General features: G+C 59.8%; 1 protein-coding gene across 1 annotated transcript in view; it reads right to left on the bottom strand.

The window, feature by feature from the left end:
• The window catches only part of CSPG4 (chondroitin sulfate proteoglycan 4), a 37,716-nt gene extending 19,267 nt beyond the window's left edge, over positions 1-18,449 (bottom strand). The window contains exon 1 of the mRNA XM_032267339.1: positions 18,275-18,449. Within this exon, the coding sequence (XP_032123230.1) occupies positions 18,275-18,362 (88 nt within the window). The 5' untranslated portion in view covers positions 18,363-18,449. The remainder of the gene's footprint in view (positions 1-18,274) is intronic.

Raw genomic sequence — 18,449 nt, 5'->3', positions numbered from 1 at the left:
GATTCCTTCTCCTTCATGTCCTTGTGCTTGGGCTCACCGTGCATGCCCCACCTCCACGGGTTGGCCGAGGCCACAGCTGGGATCTGGTGGTGGTGTCAGCATGGCCCATCTATTCCCACTTCTCTCTCAGGCCATTCTTCCAGCCGCCATTGAGGGTGGGGGCGGGAGTTTATTGGCCTGAGTCTGCCAAGGAGCAAAGGCTGTGAGGCCAGATGGAGACCATGTGCAGTGTCAGACCAAAGTGGACCCAAACTTCCTCCATGACCCCAGCTATTGCTTCCTGCTGGAGAGCTATTCACACTCCCCGATGAGCAGTCAGATCCGGCCCCATTGTTTCCACCGTGGCCAAGGAATCAGGGATGAGAACAGCTGAGTTCCCAACTTCCCCAGGCCACCACTCAAGCTGAGGCTGAAGACAAGGCCTGGGAGGGGCTGAGGGGCTGCTGGGTAGGCCAAAGAGAGCCTCCCCAGGCAGAAGGCCAGGGCTGGGCTTGCCTGGGGTCAGTGATTCCTGTGTGGGTCCCGTTCTGTCCCACACCAGGACTCCTCCTCTAGAGTTGCTGTTTCCTCCAGGCAGTCTCCCCAAATTAGCCTCCCTGACTTCCAACCTGCTGCCACAACTTCCGGTCCATGCCTTTTGTGGTGATAAGAACCAAATACAACTTTGACTTTGCCTACAGATGTCCAGGGCTGCAGGGCAGGCAAACACAGGTTAAAAATGGTGATTCATCCCTGTTGGGTTTCCCTCAAACCCCCAGAGCGAGCAAAGGCTGACGGCCTTGATAGGGGTGATCTAGCCCTGGCCCCACATGTGCTGGTCCCGGGCCAGCCTGAGCCAGCTGCCATCCGCTCCAGGAAGTAGCTTCAGCCATTGGAGAAGTCGGAGACCCATACACCCGGAGGGATGTCTAGGAAAGATCCCGTAAGAGTCCCTTGGGCTAAGTTAAGTCCCCTCTAGTTATCTCCTCCTGCTGGCACTGCTGGTGACACCAGCACCCTGTCTAGAGAGCTAAGGGAGTCAAGCAAGCGCTGCAGCCCATCTGCCCGGGGCAGACCAGCAGGCTCAGCAGGCCCTGCACAGCTCGGGGCCAGCAAGGGACAGACCAGGAAACTGCAGCTGGTGGCCACCTACAGGTGTGTCTTATCTGCAAAGACATTGATTCGTAAGAGCAAAACACAGCAAAGTGAGGGAGGATGTCACACAAGGGGTGGGGGCACATGGCCCCTGCAAGATGGAGCCACCCCGGCACCGGCTGGAGCGGCTCGCAACAGCTGCCAGGAGCCCACTGTTGAATTTTCAGGAATTTTGAGAGTCAGGTGGTACTGCCCACAGTGAGAATATTTATGCCAGGAAAAGAGGCAAATACTGCAAATCAGGGATCCCCCTCCCCCAATAGCCCATTGCTAAACATTTACCTGCCCAGCACTCACAGGGAAGGGGACACATGTCCCTGCCTCTACCCACCCTTGAACTAAAGGTATATGTAGACCCTCCAGGACATGGCCAATGTCAGGACTCTTGGCCAGGCAGGAACTGAAGTAGCTGGTTGGCCCTAACCACTGAATCACCTGCCTGCAACCCCCTCCCAGCGGGAGAGAGTAGAGCCTGTTTGGCCAGAGTGGGAGGGTGGCAGGAAGCAGAGGTACTCTCCAGAGTCCTGGGGTCTGAATGGGTCCATTGAGGGGCTGGGCCCTGCTGCTTCCTGTGGGGCTGAGCGGGAGGGGCTCACACAGGCTGCCTTGTGCTGCTGGAGTGCATAGCCAGGCAGCCCCCCATCCCAACAGAGGCCTCTGAGGCTTTGCTGGCCAGAGCTTTGGAAACTCTGACAGTGCTACTCCCCCCCTTCCTGGTCTACTTTTTCTGCCCCTCTTACTGTCTCTGAGGGACTGCAGTTGCAAGAACCCAGAATCCCTTGGAGGTGGTGGGGGGCAGTTGAAGAGGGGCTTCGTATGGAGAGGGTGTGCAGGATAAAGATGTGATGTTAGGAGTCAATTCAGAGGACTTCCTGGAGGAGGTGACAGTGGTGTAGCATCACAGAGAGGGAGGAATAGGCAGTCTCAGAGGACAGCAGCAAGACCAAGTGAGAGACTAGCAGGGGTAGCAGGTCCCCCTTGGGTGGGGCAAGGAAGGTGTCTGCTCCCTCACCTCCGAGAGCATCTGGCTAACTTGAAGGCAGACAAGTAGAGGGAAGAGTAGAATGGGTCAAGCCAGGCTCAGCAGCCTGACTGGGGCGGGGGGGATGGAAGAGGTTGTGGGGAGACATCGGCACAGGCTGGATCAGACCTGCCCTTGACTCCTAGGTCAAGAGGACCCATGATCCATCAGAACACCAATACAGACCTGCGGCTGCTCCATGGGCTGCCCTCTGGGCCAGGAGAAGGGGCCCATTTCAAGCCTCAGTGTCACTGTTCTGTAAAATGGGCACTCCCACCCCTCCCCCCTCCTGACTGTGGGGATTAGTCCTGGGGGTCCCTCCCTGGTCTGGGATTTTGCTGTCGACATGGATATGCAGAGTGTTAATGGCATGGGCTGCCTGGAGGTGCCAAGCCTTGGGCATGGGAGGAGCAGGATGCCCCACAGGTCTGGGGCCCGTGGGAGGGGCGGGAAGAGTGCCTGGTGTATGGGCTTCTCTTTCTGGAAGGCGTGTTGGTGGGCGTCCAGGGCTCTATATTAATAGATGCGTATTTGTGCGTGTGTGCAAGTGTGTGGGTGGCTGCTGGGGGTGTGCTTTGGGTTTGCGTAAGGCTGTGTGTTTGTGTGTGCGTGCATGTGTGTGGGCTGGGAGTTGCCAGGACAAGAGCAATGATTGTGCCCAGGCCTGTCCTGCCCTTCGGTGCCCGCCTGCCATGACTTGGCTGGGCCTGGCTCCATGAAAGGGGCCGTGTGTTCTCGGAGGGTTCCCACCCCTCCTGTTCGGCACCCATAGAGAGGTTTGCTAAAGGTGGGTACGTCCTCACGGCTTCCCACCCTTCCTCCCCATGAACAGGGCACTGCTGTCTGGGCCTGAGGGTGGGGTGGCTCCATCCTTCTTCTTGAGACCTAGGCCTGGGGGCACAGAAAAAGCCTGTGTTCTTCCCTGCCAAGTCCCTTCTCAGTGGGTAGAGAAAGCCTAGGTCGAGGTCCCCCAGCAAGCCCCCTCTGGAAGGGCATGAGCTGTGTTGGCATATCCTGGCTCCCTGGAGGCACTGCTAGGAGGAGTGTGGATGGGCCCATGAGGCCCGTTTCCCCCCGACGCCCAGCCCTCTGTCTGACACCAGACTCCAGGGACAAGGGGTCACTGTGAGGGGAGCATCTCTGCCCATCAGCCCCTAACCCTGGCCAGGACCCCACCTTCCCCAGCCAGGCCAGGGCCCCGTCTCAGGCACAGATGCCTCTTCCAGTCTGAGGGCTGCGGCGGGCCCTGTTCCTTCTGAGTCCTCAGAAGCCCCAGGGGTGGGCGAGGCTGCCTCTGTCCCTGTCTGTACCCCATCTCTCCTTCACCTCTGGCCATCCCTGCCAAAGGGCTCTGCCTCTGCTCCCCCTAGATCTGTCTTTGGCTCCCTCCTCCCTCTGCCCCATCCTGGCTCTCCCTGGGCACATCACCCAGGACAGTCTGGAGGGCCCAGCCCCACCCTCCTTGGGTGCCAAGTCCCACAATGTCAGCGTTCTCTGCAGTCCAAGCCTGCAGTAGGGGACTCAGCTTCCACTTTCCAGACAGACAAAGTGAGGCTCCAGAGGAGAAGCGATTTGACAAAGAGAAGCAGAAAGAGCTCCGGCAGGTCCCAGCGCCAGTGTGAGCCCCCAGCCACCTAGGCACCCCCACTGCACCCCACTCTCTGGCAACAGATCTCTGTGTGCCCCACTCCCGCCACATTCCCGGTTGCCTGGGGCAGCCCCACAGCTGGCCTGCGTCATGGGAGCAGCATCATTCCCGGGAGTCTGCTGCCGCCTGACTTTATAAGGGAGAAAGTCTGGGAGTCCGGAGCTGCAGGGCAGGGTGGTGGGTAGGGAGTGCCTGTGCCCACAGTTGGGGGTGGGGGCAGGAAACCTGTACATCTGTAGGTTGGGGAGGGACACCCAGTGCCACAGAGACAGAGCAGGAGGTGAGAGGTGGAATGAATAAAGGAGACCCATTCATTCATTCATTCATTCATTCACTGACTCCATCACAAATATAGCAGTGATGGGAGGGAAACAGACAGCTAACATGGGAGAAAATTATTAAAACTGAGAAGCAGCTATAGAGATGCCCTCCTCCATAAAGACTGAATCCAGATCCAGACCAAGGCCCGAGGAAGGGGATAGAGGAGGAAAACTATAAGGAGACAGAGGAGGTGGGGTGTGGGCAGCAAGCCTGCTGCTCTGCCCGGGAGTGAGGAGGGGAAGCCCAGCCCGCCCGCTGGGGAGGGAGGGGCCCTGCTCCAAGGCAAAGCCGGACTTCTCTAGCATAGCCCCTTGGGGTTTAGCTCTAGGGGTGGAGATCCTGACTCCAGGTCTGGGCAGGCAGGGGTGAGGGAGTCTGAGGGGGCTGTGGGGTGGGGTGCTCTGAGAGGGCCAAGGCCGGGTTGAAGAGCTCTGTCTCCTCTCATGGGTGTGTGTGTGGCAGGGTGACAGCAAGGGCATGGCCCACCTGGGGGCTGGATGCCGGCTACGTGAGAGCATGGACAGGCCAGGTGCCCTTCCCCAGCAGTGGACCCCCCCGAGGTCACCCGGCCCTCTAGACCTCAGGTCAGCTCCCCTCCAAGGGACTCCCCGCTTTTTCTTCCGCCAGCAATCTACTTCCAAGCCAGCAGGCAGGTGTGGGTGAGTGCCTGTGCGGGAGTGTGGGTCAGTGTCACGTGTGCACACGTGAGTGGAGGCAAGGCGGGCGGGGAGGAAGTGGCGCCGGGTCCAAGGCTGGCCCCGCTGTGGGCTCTGGACACAAAGCCATGACTGGAGGCTCCCCTCCCCAGCACATCTGCCTCCCTGGGCTACCCAGGCAAGGGAGAAGCTGTCTGGAGTGCCTACTCAGGCACCAACCCCTCCCAAACCTCCTCCTGGCAGACCCCCCCAGGGCTCAGCCATCCACCCTGAGCTATCACCCTTCCCCAACCCTGTTACTCTGAGGCTAACAAGAGGGAAGGTTACAGGGGAGACTTAATGTCAGACTAAGGGGACAACATAGCCTGCCCAGTGATGACACTGGGGTCACCAGGGCCCAGGCTAGATGGCTCATCACTGGCCAGGGTGGGCTACCTGGAGACGCTCACACACCTGCAGACCCCACAGAGCTCACTGCTCTTTGGCCACTCCTCCCAGCTACTCCTAGACTGGGATTCCACCACCCAGGGCCACAGGGACTGCCTGCTCCTCTCCTGAGCTACCGAAATGCGGACAACAGTGGATTAGTTCCAAATCCCACGGAGCTCACAGCAGCAGCCATCCTCTCCAGAGACACTGCTTTTTTCCAGTGGGGTGCTGGAGTGCCAGGCACCTGCTCGGGTGACTGCCTCCACGTCTAAAGCTGCAGAGACCTCTGCCGGAGTCAGGGCAGCCCCATCCCTCCTTGCCCCAAGAACTCTTGAGCCAAGAGACGCAGGCTCAGGGCAGTTGACCTTCTGTTCGGTTGCCTTTCCGGTCCCATGCAAGACCAAGGAGGCCAGGGAGGAAATCAGTTTCCTTATCTACTGGCTGGACCCTGACCCTGGTCACTGGCCTCAGTTACTGTCCCCTAATCAAGCGCTTTGAGGCACCCACGTAGAGGGGCATATACTGGGGACCATTTCCAGTTGAGGAAGCCCATCTGGAAGATGAGAGGAAGCAGGGGCAGGTGGGGTGGGAGAAGCCAAGCTTGGTCCACAGAGGCTGAGAGGGGCCACGCCCTGGGCTCCCAGCCACAGGATCCAACCCCAGGGCCTTGTGGAGCACGGAGGAAGCAGGAGGGGAAATGAGAGGTTTTGAGGGAAGGAGCTGCCCAGAGTCCACCCAGGCTGGAGGGCTGGGCTGCGGGAGGAGGAAGCAGAGCCTCAATAGTGTCTTTGTGGAAGCCCTGCTGCTCCCCAGGCCTCAGGCGAGGAGGGTGGGGTGGCTGTGGTGGGGAGTGGTTCCAAGAGGCTTTTCCCTGCCTTATAATTTTCCTCCTAGTACGGGGAGGTGGGTGGATTTCCAGGCCCCTTCCAAATCCTCCTTTACCCACTTTCCTGGCCCTAGGGGATGTGGGACCCTGACCTCAGTGGACCCAGGCTGGGGTCAGGTTTCTGGCAGGGAAGAGAAGAATGAAGGACCTTGACTTGGCACTGCCCAGCCCCCTGCCCTAGCAGGGCTCCTAGGAGGCATCTCCCATTTTACAGGTGAGGAAACTGAGGCTCAGAGAGGGCAGTCCCCGTGCTAGCCCACAGAGCAGAGGATCCTGCGGGTGTGGATCCTGAGCTGGGGGCTGTGGGTGTTAGCGGGGCACGGGCACAGTGTGTGCACCCAGAGAGCCGCAGAGGGGTTTGTTTGCTGCCTGTGGATGAGAAGTGGAGCATCGGCCAATGGCTCCAGCGGGAGGAGGGTGTGAGAGCTGGACCCCAGCCAGGGGAAGACACACTCTTTCCCTTCTTGTCCCCCGGGGCTCTTCAGTCAGGGCCGGGTGATGGGGAGAGCCAGGAGAGGAGGGAAGCATCTGCTCTCCTTGGGCGGTGTGGCAGCCCCGCCTCTCTGGCTCCGGGGCTGGCTGAATAGGAAGGACCCTTCTGCAGGGGCTGGCAGGGGATGACTCAGTCCAGAAGCCAGTGATAAGTGCCAGCCCTGCCCACTGGGGGCTTGGAGATCTGAGAGGAGGGCGGAGAGGCAGGGGGTCTGGGTGGGAGCTGCCCCCAGGAGGCTGAGGGCCAGGCTCTCTCCTGGGTAGCATCCCGGACCAGGCGGCCCACGGCTCATCTCTGAGTCTCCCCTTGGCTCTGGCAGCAGAAACTGCCGAAGACGGGGCTGTTGGGCGGGCGGTGGCGTCTCGGGGCTTCCCCAGCCTGGAGATGGTGAGTGTGTGGATTGGGACGAGGGAAGAACAGAGGAAATGGTGACTGTGGCCTGGACGCCTGGCCCTGACTCTGGTGGCACAGCTTGTGGACAGCAGCCCATGGGCCTCCTCCTCGGCTCCCCCAACTGAATGCGGGCAGACGCCTGGGTCTGGACTCACACCCCAGCACATGCACAGGACACTCAGAGCCATATGCTTCCGTGCTTTCTCTGTCCTCACTGACCCCATCTGTAAAAGGGGACCTGGCTGGAGGGACCGACACACATCTGGCCTCCAACCAGCCCAGCCAACTGGCAAGAGGTGTGGCCACTATAGTGGGTACAGTAGAGCCACCTCTGGCCTAAATGGCCACAGGCCTAGCCAGACTGGAAACTCTTGAGGACAGGACCCAGGGCCCACATGCCCTGCCTGGGGCATCTGTGCAGCCAGGAGGCCCCTGCACCTGTGATGGGGGGGCAACATCAGGATCTGCGGGAATGAAAGGATCAAATGAGGTGGCATTTGGCCCACGTGAGGGGTTTTCATCGGGCAGAGCTGTCTCACCACAGCAAGCGCCGGCACTGGGGGTGCTCCAGCGGGAGGGCGCGGCCAGGAGGGGGCACCAGGAATCCTCAGTGTCCTTGCTAGTGACCTCTGGGCTAACCAGGCCCTCCAGAGATCCTGAGACTGAGACCTCTCCTCCTGGGAAGGCGTGACTCACCCTGGAATAGGTTCCCGCCTAGCACCCCACCTGCCAACTGCCTGGGAGCCTGCAGCCTGTGGGTCCCCCGGAGCTGTGTCCACCGCTGCCACACTCCCTCTGGCTCTCCTTTTCTCTCCCGGCCTCAGGCCCTGACTCTTTGCTGATGCACCACCTCTCTCACTAGCACCAACTCTCCAGGGCTCTGGGCCCCAGTGTCCCTCAGATGTCCACGCCAGAACACCCATAGGAACCCTCAAGCTCAATCCCACCCAAAGCAAGGAGGACTCAGCATCCTCTCTCCCCTAGCCTGCTTGCCAGCCCCGTGAAGGCCCGCCTGTCCCCCCTGAGTAAAATCTGAGGGTCACACTGGACTCTCCTCCTCCTCCCTCCACACGGCCACTGGCCCCCAAATTCTCCTTCAAATTCATCTCCCTTTCTTGCTCCCAGTGCCATCCATAAAGCGGCTGGTCACTATCCTTGGCCTGGCTTAATGAATCTCCTACCTCCCTTTGCTAATAGCAGCACGAGTTAACCCAAACTGAAAGTCGCCCCCTCAGCCACCCTTGCCCGGAAGCCTTTGGTGGCTCGCACTGCTCCAGGGTCAGACCCCATCCCCAGGTGGTGCTGAAGGCCAGTGTGCCCTCGGCCCTGCCTGCCAGGGTCTCCTGCTCCCCTCCTGGGACACTCGTCGCCTCCGCCTCACTAGACCTTGCACTGCTTCCCAGCACACCCAGCTGGGCCTGCTGCGGGCCAGCTCTTCTCTCCTGTCGGCCTGTGAAATGTCCTCATGCTCTTTCAGGAAAAAAACCCAAAGCACAGCCCAAAGCATCTTCTTTGCACTTGGGGCGCAAAGACACTCGCTGTGGCCCAGGGGGCTGTGCTGCTCTCACCTCTCTCTGTTTACACTGTGAGCCTTGGGGACAAAACTGACCTTGCTTGGGGACATGAGGTGGGAGGAAAGGAGGGAGAAGCCCACCAGGGCAGGACGGCCGTGGGCCCAGCTGGGAGGGGCTGCCTCTGGGAGCTCGCCCCAGGCCTCCCCACAGCGTCTTACCTCCAGGCTCCTTTCAAGCCTCCTCTGCCCTCCAGGGCCCCAGGGCTCAGAGGCAGGGGGCTGGACACAGCGACTGGGGAGGGCTTGAGGGACTGCCCCAGCCAGAGCCTGCTTTTCTGGGCCTGTGGTGACAGTCTGGTGCTTGTTTTTAAAGAAAATAGAATCCAAGCCCCTATTTATAGCCGTAGGCCACAGCCACAGACAGGAGACGTTGGGTTTGAGGCTGTACAGGCTCACCCCCGGCAGGGGCTGGGGGTGGGGCCATTCCCAGGCCCCCTGCCCGCCTTTCTCAACCCCCAAAGAAGTGCCTGTGGAATCCTGACGCTCCCTGGGACAGGATGTAGCCTGCGCTTTGGGGCAGGGGAGGAGGACCTGGGTGGGGGGGGCGGAAGTGTTCTCAGGATTGGTCCCTGGGGCCCGGAGTCCCTTGTGGGATGGGAGGAGGTGAGGGTCTATGTCTTCTGAGAAGGCAGAGGGGGCCCTGGGGAGGGGTGGGGTGCTGGCGGCAGGGAGGCCTTCTGACAGCCACGGAACTGGGTAAAAGAGAAGGGAAGGAGGACGGAGCAGGACTGGAGAGATGGGCAGATAGACAGAGACGGGATGGGAAAGAGACAGAAAGGGAACAGACAGACAGACAGAGCCAGGGTGGGAAGGGCAGAGAGATGGAGACACCGGGACGGGGAGATGAGCGGAGAGACGGGGAGAGCCCTGCAGCCCGGCCGACCCTGAGCAGGGGGAGACAGAAGCCGTGACGGGAGACTCCGGTGGCTCTGCCCTGCAGAGAGCCTTCATGGTGCTCCAGGCAGCATGGTCAGAGTCCGGGTAGAGCCGGTGAGGACGGGAGAAAGCAGGCGTCTGTTTCCTTCACCCCAGAAGGCTAAGCCTTGCCCACTCCCAGCACCCAGGCCCCAGTGCCTGGAGACCCTCCGTTCCTGGCAGTCTCCTCGGGGGAAGCCCAGGCCTGTTGGAGGCAATTCAATGCGTGGGGCAGAGCCCGTGAGAATGACCTTGTCACCAGGATCCCCAAGGGCTGTCTTGGGCACGGCCGCGAGCTTGAGGGAGAAGTCTGGCCTCTGGCTTGCTATGGGGTGAGTTCCCAGGCCTGGAGAGCTCACAAGCTACGGCTACGGCCTGGACTCACACCTGCTGCCAGCCTCTACTAGACTCCTCCCTTGGCTGCGCCTGTAGGGGGCTGCGGGGTAACTGTAGCCTGGGGCATGTGTCATGGAGCCACAGGCGGTGACTCAGACAGTTAAAAAAAGGAGCAGCTCTGAGTGGTGACTCAATTGGCTCTGCAGGGGCTGGGTGGGGTCTGGCTGGTACAAGATGGGGTGGTCTGGGTTTATTTTTGGCAGGGTGGGGCTGGGGCCAGGAGGTGGAAGATGGGAACCCGGGGTGGAGAGGAGCCGATGCTCTCGTCCCAGGGTGGGGGGAGCCCCAGGGCTCTACACCAACTTAAGAAAGCGGCTTTCCAATGCCAGGAGCCCTGGCAGGCTGGGCTGCTTCTCAGCCCCATTCCAGGCCTAGCCTGCCTTGTTGTTTGGGCCAGGACAACCAGTTGGCTCTCTCTGGACAGAGGCAGAGCCCCCTGTCCTGTTCCCAGGAGGCTCAAGCTCAGAATTTAGAGCTGAACCTAGGGGATAAGATTCCACTCAGAGGCCCAGACAGGGCCAGGGTTCTACCCAAGGCCACAAAGCAGAGCCTGGTGGCCCAAGGGCTGAGGCATCATCACCCAGCTGGTTCTACCACACCTCTCCCGCCCCAGGGCTGTCGATGGTTGGAGGGACAGACCCCTGTCTGAGTACCCACCCCTGGAGGGACTCAGCCAGGCTCCAGATGGGTGGCCAGAAATACATGGGCCCCAGAGACCCGGAGATGGAACCTCGGCTGGGGGCAGGTGCCTGGATTCCGTTAGCACACGTAGGTGGGGGGCCTGGCTGGGCCCTGCCCAGGGGTCTATGGAGAAGAGTCACCTCTATGGGGAGGAGGTGGGGAGGCCCGCACAGTGAGAACTCAGCCTGGGGGCTCAGGCATGGGCCAGCCCCTTGACCAGGGCCCCTCAGATGTCACTGCCCTGAGCTGCACACCCCGCTCTGCGGACATCTCACAGTCACCTCCCCCTACTCTGAACTCCCACATACACCCATGCCCCTGAGGGTCCTAGCAGCCCAGAGCAGAGAGGGTGGTCCCCTCCCTCAGTCCAGATTTCTGCTCCTCGTGATGCAGCCATCACTGCTTCTATCATGAGAGGTGGTAACAGCCCCATGGTAACTGGCAGGTGAGCTGTCTCATGTCACTGGGCCCTGGCCTCCAGCCCCCACCTCCAGAGAGGGACTCGAGAGGGTTTGGTAGAGAGCAGGGAAAAGACAGGCTTCTAAGCTCCCGTGTCCCATAAAAGGCCCTTGGTACCTACTCCTTCCCTTCTCCCCACCCGCTGCTCTGGGGACACAGGGGTCCTGCCATGCCCTGGCCCAGTGAGCTCCATCCTAGGGCTGTCAGGCTTGGGAGAAACAGGTCCCGGGGAGGGTCTCAGAGGGGCTGTCCCCAGTGCTCTCACACTGGGAGAGGGGTGTGCGCCTCAGCCCAGTTAGCCAGGCAGATGCAGGCCCCAGCCCCTCCCACCTTCTGAAGGGTCTTGGGCTGGCAGGCAGCCACTAGCTGACACCCTGCCTCAAGAGCCCACCTCCTTTCCCATGTCACTTGGTCCCACACAGACTCTCTCACAGTGCCACCTCCTCCAGCCTTTGTCTTGAAATCTTCCTTAAAGATTCCTGCCGGGTGCGTGGCTCATGCCTGTAATCCCAGCACTTTGGGAGGCCAAGGCAGATGGATCACCTGAGGTTGGGAGTTCAAGACCAGCCTGACCAACATGGAGAAACCTGGTCTCTACTAAAAATACAAAATTAGCTGGGCATGGTGGCTCATGCCTGTAATCCCAGCTAGTCGGGAGGCTGAGGCTGGAGAATCGCTTGAACCTGGGAGGCAGAGGTTGTCGTGAGCCTAGATCGCACCATTGCACTCCAGCCTGGGCAACAAGAGCGAAACTCTGTCTCGAAGAAAAAAAAAATTAAAAGATTCCTGAGCAGAAGCCCTCATGTTGCCGGCTGCCCCACCTCGGGATTGCAGAGTGACCGCAGCCTCAGGAGCAGATGTCCACTGAGCACTTATTCCAGGCAAAGTGTCTTGCTTAATCCTCACAACATATAAGAGGTAGAAATTATTTATCCCCATTTTAGAGAGGAGAAAACCGAGGCTCCGAAAGAGCCTTGCCCAAGGTCACGCATGGAGTCTTAGGGCTATAATTCAACCTGAGTTCTCTAACGCCGTCTTCACCCACTGTGTGCCTGGCCTCCTGCTTCCCTGTATGGGTTCCCATAGGTCAGGACTCAGAGGAGGGAGAGGTGGGGCCTGTCAGGGCTGAGGGGCAGGGGAGGAGCTCATTCTCAGTCGAAAACCCCCATAAAGGATGATTTGCTTCTTCCTTGACCAGGGTGGGAAGTGTGTGTGTGTGTGTGTGTGTGTGTGTGTGTGTGTCTGTCTGTGTCTGTGTGTGTGTCTCTGTATGTGTCTGTATCTGTGTGTCTGCGTGTGGCTAGACCTAAGGCCTGCCTGCCTGGCCTCCAGCTGCAGGAGAGCTGGTCTGGCCCCAACCGCTGTGCACAGGGAAGGAGCACGGAGGGCCGGGTGTCGTGGGAATCAGTGTCCTGGGCCCACTGGTATTTATAGCTCCCCTTCCTGAAATGTGGGTGGGGGAAGAGATTGCTCTTAGGTGGGAACGGAAGTTGGTCTCCTCTCCCCAGCTCCCTCTATCTCCCCAGAGAGGCCTGTCCCAGGCTAGAGGGCCTGCCCTGGCGGTGGAGCAAGGCGCTGTGTCCTGAGCTGGAGGTTTTCCCTGGGGCTCCTGGCTCGAGGCGGGACACCCTCCTTGCCTGCAGAGCAACTCTGTGTGAGTGTGAGTGTGTGCACACACACGTGCACTTACTGGGTGTCAGACTGAAGAAGGTCATGGACTGGGGGCAGAGGCCAGGGGGTAGGGGAAGAAAAGCCTGTAGCCCCACAGAGATGGAGGGCAGGGCCCCAGGAGAGGGGCAGTCCAGGTCATGGGTCTCAGAGCAATCTGTGGTTAGAACAGGCTCCTGGGCGTGGCGATACTGGAGCTGAGCCATGGAGGATGGGGAAAAGGGAAGGCCAGATGCACAGAGCAGTGTGAGCAGAGGTGGAAGGGTGCCAGAGGTTATGGATTATCACCTGACAGCCTAGTTCTATCTGATCAGCCAGTCCGTGGGGCAGAGGATCACCTTGACCAGGGAAGGTGATATATTCGGGGAGAGAAGGACATAGCATAGCACAGCTGAGCATCCCCAATCTGAAAATTCAATATCCAAAATGCTTCCAAAATCCAAAACTTTTTGAGCGCCAATAGGATGCCACAAGTGGAAAATCCCACACATAAGAACTTTTTTTTAGATGAACTCTCACTCACTCTGCTGCCTAGGCTGGAGTGCAATGGCGTGATCTCAGCTCACTGCAATCTCCGCCTCCCGGTTCAAGCGATTCTCATGCCTCAGCCTCCCAAGTAGCTGGGATTACAGGTGTTCGCCAGCATGCCCAGCTAATTTTTTTTTTTTTTTTTTTTGAGTTGGAGTCTCAGGCTGGAGTGCAGTGGGGTGATCTCAGTTCACTACAACCTCCGCCTCCTGGGTTCAAGTGATTCTCCTGCCTCAGCCTCCTGAGTAGCTGGGATTATAGATGCCCACCACCACACCTGGCTAATTTTTTTGTATTTTTAGTAAAGACGGATTTCACCATGTTAGCCAGGATGGTCTCGATCTCCTGACCTTGTGATCTGCCTGCCTTGGCCTCCCAAAATGCTGGGATTATAGGCATGAGCCACCGTACCCAACCAAGAGGTCAGGGGTTTCTGCAGTAAGTTCCGGGAAGGGAGGCAGCCTCGCTGACACACCCAAACCGTTAGGCCGCGGCAGATCCGCACATGGACATGTTGAAGCAGGAGTGATGGCTGGAGGCCTGGCTAACGCATGTCAGGGCTGGCACAGCAGCGGGCTCTTCCACAGGCTGGGAGCTGGCCTGGGCGTGGGGAGGGGCTGAGTGAGGGGCAGGAATGCTCAACAGGACAGGTACTGTCCCTGTGGAGCCCACCCCTGCCACCAGGCCACCCTGACAGCAGCCCTACAGCCATCACCCTGCATCAGAGACACACGTGGCTTCATTGGCAACCCCGGCTTTTGGGGGGTGCTTTATTGAAGAGGGTTTGCTTAGGCTGTGAGAAAGCAGGGGGTTTTGGAGAGGGAGAGAACAGTGGCGGGTGGGAGATGGGGAGACAGGAACAAACATCTGGTGTCCTCAGGGAGCTGTCTGTCCCTGCAGACTTCTTTCTCTCCCCTGCTGGGGTCAGAGCCACTGGTGGGTGGCTGCCCCCCTGGCCCGATGTGGGGAAGCTCGCTGCTGTTGGGGTGAGAACACCATGGCCTGTGCGCCCAAAGAGTGACTTGAGACAGTCCCTGCTTTATCTCTGAGCCTCAGTTTCCTCATTTGTAAGATGTGAATGTTGGACAGGTGTGGTGGCTCACACCGGTAATCCCAGCACTTTGGAAGGCCAAGGCAGGAGGACGGCTTGAGCCTAGGGGTTCAAGACCAGCCTAGACAACATAGTGAGACCTTGTCTCTAAAAAAAGTCATTACTCTGGCGTGGTGGTGTGCACCTGAAGTCCCAGCTACTCAGGAGGCTGAGGTGGGAAGATTGCTTGACCCTCGGAGGTTGAGGTTGCAGTGAGCTGAGATTGCTCCAGCCCTGGGGGGCATGGTAAGACCTCATCTCAAAAATAAAACAAGAGCAGGTGGGGGGACTGTTTCCTGACCTGCAGGGCTGCTGTGGGCGGCAGGACTGACAACATGGTTAGTGGCACACTGGGGTGCCCCTGGAGGAAAGAGCACAGCGACAGACAGCGCTGGCCTCTCCTGTGTGGACTTATGGACCCTCCTGAGAAGCGGAGAGAGCTGGGAACCCTTGCCCCATGGAGAGCTAAGGACAAAACTGTTCATACAATGTCAGTTCATTCAAACGCTTCTCGTACAAACTCAGTAGGAAGAGTAATACGGACCATTTGAAACCTGGCCTAAGCCTGCAGCTGGAGGAAGAGTCAGCTTTGGAAGCCTCTATAGAACTGACAGCTGGGGCGGAGGGCCCGGTGGAGGCAAGGGGAGAGCTGGATGGGGTGGGAGTCGCGAGGAGGCAGTGAAGGAGCAGAGGGACCAGGCTCCAGGCCAGACCCACAGCCTCTTGTTCATTTGCTCCTCATCTTGAATGGAACACAGCTCAGTGTGGCACCCGTCCCCATCCTGTGCTCACTTCCTTTCCCACAAGTGCCACTGGCCCAGGTCTTCAATGTAGGGGACTTGGAGACAGTAGCCATGCTGGGCTCCTGGTGTCCGCCACCTCGGCCAGGTCTGTGAGAGTGGCCGTGTGCCGTGTGTGTGCCCACATCTGTGTGCCCAGTAAGTGTGGGTGTCAGGGCTATTTCCAACTCCCCCTCCCCTGCCCACCCTTCCTGGGCAGCACGCCCAGTTCCCAGACGCAGCCTATACACTTCCTCCGTGAGCTCCACACACACCCCACTCCCCTCCCGCTGTCATCGACAGCCGCCAGGCCCACCTGGTGTGGCCCATCCCCGGGCCCCCAGGCAGGCAGCACTAAAAGGCCCTCCTTGTCCTGCCTGGGTGGGCAGGCGTAGGGAGGGAGGCCCAGTTACACTTGGCTCTGCAACAGTTTTCTCGAGTCTGGGTGCGCTGGGCTAAGGGCGCTGGCCCCCGGGCCCTGCCCTGCTCCAGAGGCCTGGGGCGGCACACAAGGCTCAGTGCCTGTCCTGAGCACTGTCGGTCCCCCCAAGCCATCCTCAGAGGCAGCAGGATCTACCCTCCTTCAATTTCTTGTACCTGGTGCCCCTTTGGCCCTGCTCACTGAGACACGCCCATCAGTTCTGAGTCCCCCCCCAGGTAAGACACAAGCCCTCCCTGCCAGGTACACCCACCTGGGTCCCACTTCATCCCCTCACATTCTGCCTTTCAAAGTCAGCAATGCCAGGCCAGGGAAGAGGTGTGGGAGTCACCATCCCTGCCTGCCCTGTGCTCACTCTGACCCTCCGACTGGAAGGTCACCTCCTTCCTTCTCTGCCTGTCCTTCCAGCATCAGCTCAAATCCAGTCTCCTCCCACGCTTGGCTCTCTGCTGGGGCCTCCCACACAGCTCAGAAGGAGCTGGTCACTGCATCTGTCACCACACTCACAGTGGCCCAAGCCTAGCCCCCCCACGCAGGCTGGGAGCACCCTCAAAGCAGGGCTGGGGGCTCTTCCTGGGCTGCTAGGGTTGTTGGTGGCACTCAGAGTACTTTTCTTCCTCTCTGGGGCCTCAGTTTCCCTCTCTATACAAGTGGAAGATTGGCCCAGATGGCCTCCTAGGGTGCTGACTTCCAGGCCCACTGACCTGGATTCCTCGAATGTTGATGAGTAGAGGGAGAGCCTCCCAGCATGCCTCACTAGGGTGCAGGAGGATGAGGGCCTTTGCGGCTGGGGGCATCTGGGAGGGGTGAGAGGGATGCCTTCCTCAGGCAGGGGCTGCCCCTACTGCAGACATCAGGACAGGGAGCAGGGCCAGGTGTGGTGACAGAGATGGGTTGCTGGACCGGAGCTCTCCCACCCCCTCCTCATTTCTGAGTCCTAAAGGCAAGGGGTGGTGGAACGTTATAAAACCCCCCAGCACCATGCCGCTCTCCTGTCCTAAAACCCTTGTGGCTTCTCCTTTGCCAACAGGGCATAGGTCATGGGCTTCATTTTGCCATTTAAGGCTTCCGTGCCCCAGCCCAGTGGCTCTCTCTGGCCTGTGCTTGAAATATGCCTCCCAGCCAGGCTGCTGGCCTTCCTCTCTCAACACCCCTCTGCTTACGCCCACCTCGGTGCCTCTGAGTCAGCGCCCCTGCCTGGAGTACTGACTCCCTTCCCATCCACCAACGCTTGGTTCAAGGACCACCCAGTGTCCCGCCCCAGCTTGCCCCTGACTTTCTTCCATTGTACTTTTCATCCGCATCTTTGCTGTTTGAGATCAAATTTGCCTTTCTGCCTCCTGAATGAGCCTAAGTTCAGCCTCTCAACTTCCTTGTGCCCCTGAGAGTCCAGCACCATGCCTGCACGTTGCTGGGGCTAAGAAGGGATTTGAGAATGGCTCTCAGTTGAAGCCGAGGGAGGTGGGAGTGTTGGAATCCCTCCTTGGCTGGAGGCCGGGCCTGGATGAGCTGACTGCCCTGGTCACCTTGGATGCTCCCTTCCCATCTCCCTGGAGGTCCAGCCCTTCCCTCAGGCCCTGAAATCTTAGGGGATCTGGTCCCTGCAGACAGGAACAGAGAGCCTGGGGATCCAGCACTGATTCACCCCGGGGGGGTCCTCCCTTGACTCACTTCCCTCCCAGGAACCCCGTGATGCCCTCTCTGAGACCTGGCTGCTCCATCTGAAGGGGAGAAGGGTGTGGCCTGGGCCCCGATGAAGGAGGCTTAGGCCCTTCCTCGCTCCACGTTGCTCTTGGGAATGGTCCCGAAGAGGTAGCTGAGGCACTGAATCACGCATGGGAGGTGATGATGGGTGCACCCTGAGGCCGCAGTTCTTACGGCATAACTAGAGCTGCCTTGGCTGAAGGAAGAACGCTGTCATGTGGGGTTTCTGGCATCGGGACAAAGAGGGGATGTATCCCAGCGCCTCTCCAAAAGCAAACTTCCATTCAGCCTCTGCTGGGTCAGGCATCCGTGCCAGGACGAGGAGGTGTGGCAGGGGGTGGTCCAGGGCTATCTGTAGGACAAGCCCCCGCCGGGAGACAGGGTATCTGAGGGGCACCAGCTCTGCCTCTAGGAGGCTGAGTGGATGGTGAGTGGGGGGTCCTTCCTGTCACCAACAGGAGCAGGGAGAGAAGGGCAGAAGGAGGAGGGGAGTGGTGGATAGGCAGATGGGTCCATAGGGGAGCAAGCGGAGGGAGAAGGGGCAGAGCTGGGGAGCAGCTGGAGGGGTGCGTGGGGCTTCTCACAGGGAGGGCAGGGTGGCACCTTCCTTGTTTCCCACCTTGCAGCCCTCCCCGTTCCTGGCCCAGGGCAGCTGAGGCTGCAAGACCCACTTCTCACTGTCACTGGGTCCCTTGGGGCCCCAACATGGTCACCTCAAACTTGTCTGGCAAATGAAGTCCAGCCAGCATTGGGGTGGCCCCACTGGGTGTCTCGAACACTCCAAACGGGCAAAGCCACGCCCTAGGCCATCCATGCCTGGGTCGCCTGCTCCTACCCCCAACTGGACAGCCTTGGCTAGCTAGAAACCCCATAACCTGAGATAGCGGGGTCCGTGTCCACTCCAGGGTTGATCCCCGACAACCCCAGCCTGTGGTGGGAGAAGCGCAGCCTGCTTGACTCGCGATCTGGGGCCACTTCTGGCTCCTCCTGTCCTTTTTCCTTCCCTGAGGAGCCCCTCTAGTTCCGCCAGGCTGGGTCGGGGTCTCAGGCTCCTCACTCACCTGCGGATGCAAGTCTGGCCATCATAGCCAGGGTCCAAGCCAGGGCCAGGGCGGGGGCTGGAGGTGGGGGCCGCGGCCCGGACTGCATCCCGGCGGGCTGGGTGGCGGGACTTGCGCGGAGCCCGCGGAGTCCTGGGAGCTGGGAGCGGAGTGGAGCGAGCGCGGCTCTGCTCCT

The sequence above is a fragment of the Sapajus apella genome, unplaced genomic scaffold (assembly GCF_009761245.1).
Source record: "Sapajus apella isolate SASKATOON/1434 unplaced genomic scaffold, GSC_monkey_1.0 scaffold168, whole genome shotgun sequence".
In the NCBI taxonomy this organism is placed as follows: domain Eukaryota; kingdom Metazoa; phylum Chordata; class Mammalia; order Primates; family Cebidae; genus Sapajus; species Sapajus apella.
Note: the sequence above shows the minus strand (reverse complement) of the source record. Positions and strands in the feature narration are given on the sequence as shown.